The sequence below is a fragment of the Salmo salar genome, chromosome ssa14 (genome assembly GCF_905237065.1).
Source record: "Salmo salar chromosome ssa14, Ssal_v3.1, whole genome shotgun sequence".
NCBI classification, from domain to species: Eukaryota; Metazoa; Chordata; class Actinopteri; order Salmoniformes; family Salmonidae; genus Salmo; species Salmo salar.
Window position 1 is genome coordinate 29743094 of NC_059455.1, and position 8583 is coordinate 29751676.

General features: G+C 41.6%; 1 protein-coding gene across 2 annotated transcripts; it reads right to left on the reverse strand.

Moving 5' to 3' along the window:
* Positions 1–1587: 1587 nt before the first annotated feature.
* Positions 1588–7570, reverse strand: LOC106569278 (uncharacterized). 2 transcript variants are annotated; one of them, XR_001320471.2, is made up of 3 exons: positions 7372–7570; positions 4956–4998; positions 1588–1769 (listed from the first exon to the last, which is right to left on the reverse strand). XR_001320471.2 is itself a non-coding variant. In XM_045694178.1 (2 exons), the coding sequence occupies exon 2, from the start codon at positions 4323–4325 to the stop codon at positions 3189–3191; it is 1137 nt and encodes a 378-aa protein (XP_045550134.1). In that variant the 5' UTR covers positions 4326–4998; positions 7372–7570; the 3' UTR covers positions 1588–3188. The 2 variants fall into 2 exon arrangements, 1 of the variants encoding a protein (XP_045550134.1); XM_045694178.1 differs by having other exon boundaries at positions 1588–4998.
* Between the last annotated feature and the right edge of the window lie 1013 nt (positions 7571–8583).

The window sequence follows — 8583 nt, forward strand, 5'->3', positions numbered from 1 at the left end:
GGGTAAGAGTAAGGGTTAGTGGTTAGGTGTAGGGTTAGGAGTTAGGTTTAGGGTACGGGTTAAGGTTAGGGTTTAGAGCTAGGTTTAGGGGTTAAGGAAAATAGGATTTTGAATGGAAATTAAATGTAGTTCCCTACAAGGATAGAACATAACGTGTGTGTGTGTGTGTGTGTGTGTGTGTGTGTGTGTGTGTGTGTGTGTGTGTGTGTGTGTGTGTGTGTGTGTGTGTGTGTGTGTGTGTGTGTGTGTGTGTGTGTGTGTGTGTGTGTGTGTGTGTGTGTGTGTGCGTGTGTGTGTGTGTGTGTGTGTGTGTGCGTGTGTCAGAGTCAAGCACCCTGGCAGTTCACCATGACAGGACAACACTCACCTTTGTCTGCATGGGCCAACAGAGCTGCTCTATGAACAGGAAGAGAGGTATTTTCTGAGGTGTGAGAAGAGAAATTACACTCTCAGGCAGACCATGTAAGCCTGTCTGAGCATTGGCTACTGATGAGGTGTGGAGATCCTCAAATAACCTCTTTCTCTATATCCGAAGAGGAAACAAAGAGTCTGGAGAGGAAACAAGGAGTCTGAATACTTCAGTACAATAGGTGGGAATATCTGTCAATTAGATGGGCTCAACACAATGGAATCCCTGTCATTTGTATGGAAGAGCCTCAACGTGTTTGCATGCATATAATGTTTGTTTGTGTTTTCTCAATATTGAAGAGTACCAAAATACCACAGGATTTAGTGTGTTTTGGGGTGAAAATTATATTCTGCTCTAGGCAAATGCTCTCTAAAATCCCTCTACCACCCAACCCAAACCAGCATCTCTGTACTGTATTGTTATTGCTAAGAATGTTGAGTATGCCTGGTAATGTCGAAATAGTATACATTTGATTTTACGGTCACATGTCTGTTCATTCTTCTAAATAGAAGTCATAAAACAAGCATTTTAACAGAGGCCAGTCACTAGTTCCAACGGTTGTGTAATGTGGGTTAGGAACAAACCTACTTTAGATAAAACAACAGGGGGAATATAAATTCATTCAACAAGCTGGCTATAGGCTCGCTAGTGGCCAGTCACTTTAAAGACCCACTCACCCAGTAATACAATGTTGTTATCAAACATGTTTGATTTGGCACAAGTAGCTTCTCCCTTCTCTTTGAAACCCGTCTATTGTAATACGGTGCTTAAACTGCTCTAATCCTCTAGCAGATTGGGCCGATGGATGTACTGTAGAACTGACGTTACGTGGGGTTGTAGGTTGGGGCCATGGCGTCTGCAGTCTCCTGGGGGCCCTGGGGTTATGGGCTGGCCCCTGGGTGCGTAGGGCCAGGCATGGCAGGGCCAGGCATGGCAGGGCAGGGCTGAGGGCTGGTGAGATTACGGGGATCTGACACAGGCTCTGTTTAGTCTGTCTGCGTCAGTGATGCTTCATTACACACTCATAAATTCACCAGCACTGACACCACCGGTACGACCTTCCCACACACTCACTCACACATACACATACGCACACCAACTCACAAGTACACACAAGAACGTATACAGTACATATACACAAGTATACACAAACATGGACAAAATCGTAATACACAAGATGACATTTTCATATCTTTATTATTATTTGTATTCTGTATTTTGCATTGCTAAGTGCAGGAGGGTCATCAACCTTGGCTAAACGGGGTCTCTCAGATGTTCTCTTCATTGTGCGTTTGTCCTTATACCTGTCACATTATGTCTGGTCTTTGCAGGGCCAAGGCTAGAGAGAGAGGCTGACTGGCTGAGATAGATGAAGGGTGACGATATCAGCAACAAGCATGTTGTTTGGTATAAATCAAGATTCATTTAATTATATATTACAAAGATTATTTACACAACAACAAGAAAATGTCAACAAGAGGAGGTATAGACCTAATAGAACATGTACTATTAATATATACATATAAGAGGTTTATTTAACAACCCCAAACTACCCAAATTCAAACATATAACCACAGTAAATGGTACATATACAATATAACTACATGACTACAATATCAACAACAAAAGTAGAAATAATGACAACAGGAATGGTTATAATCACGCTAATAATAAAAATAAAAATAACTAGAATAGACTAATAAAATATTTTTCCACAATGTTCAACTGATAATTTATCAAGTAAAGATAAACCAAAATTGAAATGACTATACATATAAAAAAAATACAGTATATTGTGGTAGTATTTGATTTCTAAATGCTTTGTGCCGACATGCTTCTTAAAAAAAAGTACTGTTTGATTATGTATTTATTCCTTAACTTTCTCTATTGAAAATTTTTTTTTGTAAGATTCATTTTCATAAATATCTAAATTCACATTATTCATCCCCACAAATTATTAATCTTCAACATAATTATTATAATTTAACCATTTAGCTAATTCATGAACATTTGTGAAAAGTTGAGTAATCAAATCTCAAAAGTCTTTACAGATTGCATGGGAATATTTTTGTAATATGGATAGTTACTGTATTCTTTCTGCTAGCTGTCATGCATGGTGTTAGAAATAAGAAGATTATGAGGTTGAGCGACAGACTAAATAAACACAACGAGAGCAGTAGTATCACATGGGATTGCATGGACTCGGAAATGATAACAAAGCCTTTGAAGAGAATGAATGTTATGCTTTGAAATATGATACTCTAATGATAGAAAAGCTTCAGCACTTTTTCTTACTATGATCATCGTGTCGAATGAGCAAACATAAGATACGTTCTTAAAACAATATTGAGGGCTAGCTCAAAGATAATAAATGTAATAGTCAATAGAGACTAATATTCAAATGTTCTATCAACCTATCTACCTACCTATCTACCTGACAATATTTTCAATAGACACAGAAAATAATCTATATTTACTGATGCATCTTTAAATGAACAAATAAATGTTAAAAGAGAGCATTAACATCCATTTACAATATTTTCAAATGAATGGATGCACTTACAGTACACTAAATACTTCTCACTCTCAAGCAAAGTCATGAAAGTGTATTCATATTTTTAAAGCTAAAACAATGTAATTTATAAATTAATAGCTTACTAAAAATCTATAAAAATGTTTTGTAATGTTAACTATCCAAATATTATGTTGTAAGAAAAAATTATATTATTAGCCATAAAACTAAGATACCTTTTTACTGTACGTTTTAGCTTCAGATCTTTTAAAGGTAAAGTGAAGCCAAGAACAAAACTAAGTACAGAATCCATGTCCAAACAAGGACATGCTGTAGCTGTTGCAGGGGTGTTGAAGAAGAGGTACACCCCCTCAGTACTACATGGTTCTGGACTGGTCTGGTTCTGAGATTGACAGTGTTGGGATAATCAGGATACGTGAGTGAGTGTGTGAGTGAGTGTGTGAGTGTGTGAGTGAGTGAGTGAGTGAGTGAGTGAGTGAGTGAGTGAGTGAGTGAGTGAGTGAGTGAGTGAGTGAGTGAGTGAGTGAGTGAGTGAGTGAGTGAGTGAGTGAGTGAGTGAGTGAGTGAGTGAGTGAGTGAGTGAGTGAGTGAATTCCCCAGGGTGGAGTTCACTGGTCTGTAATAGCTGCCTGAGGCCCAGGACCCAGCATGGGGAAGGTCTGTAATAGCTGCCTGAGGCCCAGGACCCAGCATGGGGAAGGTCTGTAATAGCTGCCTGGAACCCAAGACCCAGCATGGGGAAGATCTATAATAGCTGCCTGAGGCCCAGGACCCTGCATGGGGAAGGTCTGTAATAGCTGCCTGGGACCCAGGACCCAGCATGGGGAAGGTCTGTAATAGCTGCCTTGGACCCAGGACCCAGCATGGGGAAGGTCTGTAATAGCTGCCTGGGACCCAGGACCCAGCATGGGGAAGGTCTGTAATAGCTGCCTGAGACCCAGGACCCAGCATGGGGAAGGTCTGTAATAGCTGCCTGGGACCCAGGACCCAGCATGGGGAAGGTCTGTAATAGCTGCCTGAGACCCAGGACCCAGCATGGGGAAGGTCTGTAATAGCTGCCTTGGAGGCCCAGGACCCAGCATGGGGAAGGTCTGTAATAGCTGCCTGGGGCCCAGGACCCAGCATGGGGAAGGTCTGTAATAGCTGCCTGAGACCCAGGACCCAGCATGGGGAAGGTCTGTAATAGCTGCCTGGGACCCAGGACCCAGCATGGGGAAGGTCTGTAATAGCTGCCTGGGACCCAGGACCCAGCATGGGGAAGGTCTGTAATAGCTGCCTGAGGCCCAGGACCCTGCATGGGGAAGGTCTGTAATAGCTGCCTGAGGCCCAGGACCCAGCATGGGGAAGGTCTGTAATAGCTGCCTGAGGCCCAGGACCCAGCATGGGGAAGGTCTGTAATAGCTGCCTGGGACCCAGGACCCAGCATGGGGAAGGTCTGTTGCTTTCACTCCAGCCACAACCCTGGAGGTCCACAGCGCTACAGTACACCACCACCCCACCCCTCCCTGCCACACCCTCACTCCATTTCAGGCACTATCTACCAGAGCAAGCTACTATGAGAGAGATATTAAGACCAGCTTTGTATTCTGGGAAATATTTGTAAGAATTGTAGGTTTACGTATATGTACATTTGTTAACATACTGTATGTAATTTTTCATATAATAATCAACAATGAATTTAGTTAATTCTGCATTACTTTTAGTATTACTTAATTGTTGAGATAACAGTGTAGTAGCAGTGTAATATCTGTTGAAATATTTACTTAATTTTATAATATTTTTTATTATACATTATGATGATAACGATGATGTTTGAGAAAGATAATAAATCAAGGGACTCGATGTTTAAAGCGTGAAACTATGCGAGACAAGGTGTTTTACTGCATCATGAAAACAATGTCACATAAAACTACCTGGGGGTCACGATCAGGGTACAGAACAGAACTAGATTGTCATAGGCAGATGAGTCATTCAGTGAAAGGATATGGTAACTATAGGTGGTCACATACATACCTATTTTGAGGTGCTTCTCGGTAAGGGCTGGTCTTTGTAAAAACTGTTAAAACAAGGATAATAGATTCATAAGACAATAGTATTATAATTCTTCCATGCAGGATATAGCCCCTATTTAGTTTTTCTTAAACCAATTAGGACACAAAACAGGAAAATCACTTGAGACCTTCAATGAAACCGGTGAATTATTCGGTGTAATGAAAAGGCGAGAAATGACATGTTACTGCATGTTATCACAGAGAAAAGTCAGTGTCATTTGTTAGTATAAATCTCCAAAGCATGCCTACTGAATGTGTGTACTCTACAATCACTTGGGTTTAAGCTTTGGACAACACAATTGTATTGATGGAATGTGATCAGCTGAGGGAGTAATACTGTACATTGTTCACACAAAAGTCGACAAGGAATAATTCCACGGATTTAGAATTTCAATCCAACCATATTGGTTCTCTCTGATGTCAGGCCAAAACTGTCAGTGGTTTAAACCTCTAAGCAGAAGTGATGATATGTATTACCACAGGATTACATGGATTACATAGATCTGATGACAAACAATTCAGATGAATTTGACATCAAAAACCAACCCTTGTTGTGGAGTGCTGGAGTAGGACCTTTATCCGTCACACTGTTGGAATCAGCTCAGTCCCGGCAGCATTAACTCTATTGTATGAAATTATTCAGCATGTTTGAATATTGCCAAGGAGATCAGCAATCCAAATATAATCAACAGCTAAGTTTATTATAGGCAACAGGGTGACTCTTTTAGTTGTCTTTAGAAAACTCACTCTGATTTTTGTTGACATCACTTCTTTCAGATCTTTCATCAAGTCTTTCTACAGTTGATTTCGATTGTCTACATATTTTCACAGAGGGCATTAGGCATCATTGGTCTGAACAATGATGATGAAATAGAGTCTCAGGGCCCAAATGATTTATGTCAATAGAAAATGACCATGGATCCCTGGAGGAAAGTTCTACTCATCAAAATAACACAGTGAACATTAGGTACAAGGTGTAAATGCAACAATGTATTCCTATAGTCAAATGCCCCCCCCCCCCCCCCCAAAAAAACAACATACATCTAGATTATAGACTTATCGAGAATATTCCAGAAATAAAATCAATATTCAAACCTTATTAAATACTTAATCAAGCAGACACAAAAGTCTCCCATCGTAACCTAGCCCCTGGGTCAAATGCAGCCCTGTTCTGTTCCAGGAGACCCCAGTGACCCGTAGGTCAACATCAACATGGGTTCAAATGGGCCCTGGGCGGATGAGCGGTGGCACAATAAAGCAATTTACAACACTAGGCTGGTTTTTAAATTGGTAATAATGAAAGGTCATGACCTTCAAATAACATCCATCACCAACATGTACCCGCCCCAAACGTAACCCGCCCTCATGCCATAAATAGTAAGAACGGTGCCATCAAAACCCTGCGTCCTACCCATATCAAAAAACATCACACCTGATGACAACCATAGGATAGAACATTGAGAAAATAAAGCAAACTCAAAAGTCCATTCCATTGTAGTGGGTAAATTCTAAATTCCACTCAAATTGTAATTATGAATCTGGTGGCATAACAAGCGGTTAATAACCATCATGCATGTTTGTTGGGGTTTGAATTGTTTTCCATCTTTCCATCAGTCAATACGCCCACCGGGATCTCACAGTCTTACTAATAGCCTCAGTTGTGCAACGCAACAAAATATTTAGTGTAATAGCTGGTTACTGCACTCTAGCTGGTTATCTCCTCTGCTACGAGCTGTCACTCTGTGCCCCAAAGCTAATTTAAAGGGCCAGGATGTTTTTTTTGTTTGCTCACACCGCAGAGGGGTAGAGCGGGACTGGCAGACTGGAAAAACAAGGGAGGGGTGGGAGCACAGCAAGCACGCCATGCCCCCTTCAATCACTCCCCTGTGCCAAAACGCTGACACCAACCGATGAAGAATCCTGACAAAACATTCCCAACGAGAGACAGAGACAGAGAGAGACTGACACACACACACACACACATAGAGAGAGAGAGAAAGAGAGAGAAAGAGAGAGAAAGAGAGAGAGAGATGCATTAATTAGGCTCTCACCCACCAACAATGAACACATAATAACACTTACTGGTACAGCTGCTGTGCACCTCAATCTCTCTCTCTTTCTCTCTCTTTCCTGTCATCACCTCCTCACTCACTCCATTCCATACCTCCCTCACTCTATAGCTTCCCTGAATGATGATCTACCTTCACTGCACATAATGTAACAATAAAGATTGATCAAAATTCACCTCTTCCTGTTCCTGACTAACCCAATCCTCTCACACCACTTCCCTCTCTACCCAAATCAAACTTCATTGGATTATACCTCCCACACATGTAGTAAACTTCCTTTCTCTCACAAAGAGTCACAGGTTTCCTTACCTGTTCAGTGACTCCTCCCCTTCCTTTGACTTAATAGAGACCCGCCTCCTCCAACCTCATTATCCTGGTGTTCCCATTTCCTTTACCCGTAAGCGTTCTCTCATGCTCCCAGTCTTTCTCCATCATCTATCTATCCAGTCTGTCTCTGTCTGTGGTATGCTGCGTTGTGAAGCTTGCACAAATCCGAGAAGTGACAGTCAGACAGAAGTGGCATGGAATAAAAGAGCCACTAACAACATTAACTCTATGACTTTGGACTAGTCTGGGACATCACGGTTCTCTGGCCTGATGGCTCTCTGCTGCCACCTGTCTGTGGAGGAGTGCACTGCTAGAACACTTTCAGAGATAGAGTATTTACAGTGTCAGGGTATTGAATAATACTCATGAAACTCATTACAATAGTTCTGCCTTCTTTTGCTAGCTGCATGGTTGAGCGCTACTTACTAAACACTGACAACACTTTGAATCTGTCGTGTTACACCGACATGTACTGACAGTGGGGCAGCAGGTAGCCTAGCGGTTAGAGCGTTGGGCTAGTAACCAAAAGGTTGCTGGAGCAAATCCCTAAACTGACAAGGTAAAAATCTGTCCCTGAACAAGGCAGTTAACCTACTGTTCCCCGGGAGGCCGTCATTGTAAATAAGAATTTGTTCTTAACTGACTTGCCTTCTTAATAAATCTTTTTTTTTTACTGTGGAAGTATGTAGTGAGTGCAACATGAACATCTGTAAACTATGTGCTTGCCACACATGCAGAACCAACTTGCTGACAATGTCTGATCATTTCCTCTTCCCTCCCGGGGTTCAGTCCGTTTCCCATTGAGAAGAAGAAGGGATGCATGGAAAAGAAAAGCAGTCTGTTGTTAGAATGACCTCTAGGCTGGTTGGCTCTTGTTTCAGGGAGAGTTAGAAGCTTACAACCTCTAGAAACAGTGTCCCAACTGAAGGCAGACGCTTACAAAGCTCTGACCGCACATTCTAAAACCGCAGTTAGCCCAAACTAAACATCTTATTCACTCACTGAAAAGAGAGAGAGAGATGCAGACAGAAATGAGAAAAAAGCTCATTTTACTTTTAACTCCAGGCTGTTTACTCAACATTTCAGCAGGGTTAAAAATAGCATGGAGCCAATCCACATTAAAAGCATCTCTCGCCCCATAACTGGTCACAAGAGGGATCTGTGAAATGGAGCTGAACAATACTCTAACTGACA

Excerpts from the sequence above, each read along its gene's own strand:
- LOC106569278 (XM_045694178.1), bottom strand. The coding sequence starts at position 4,325 with ATGCTGGGTCCTGGGCCTCAGGCAGCTATTACAGACCTTCCCCATGCT.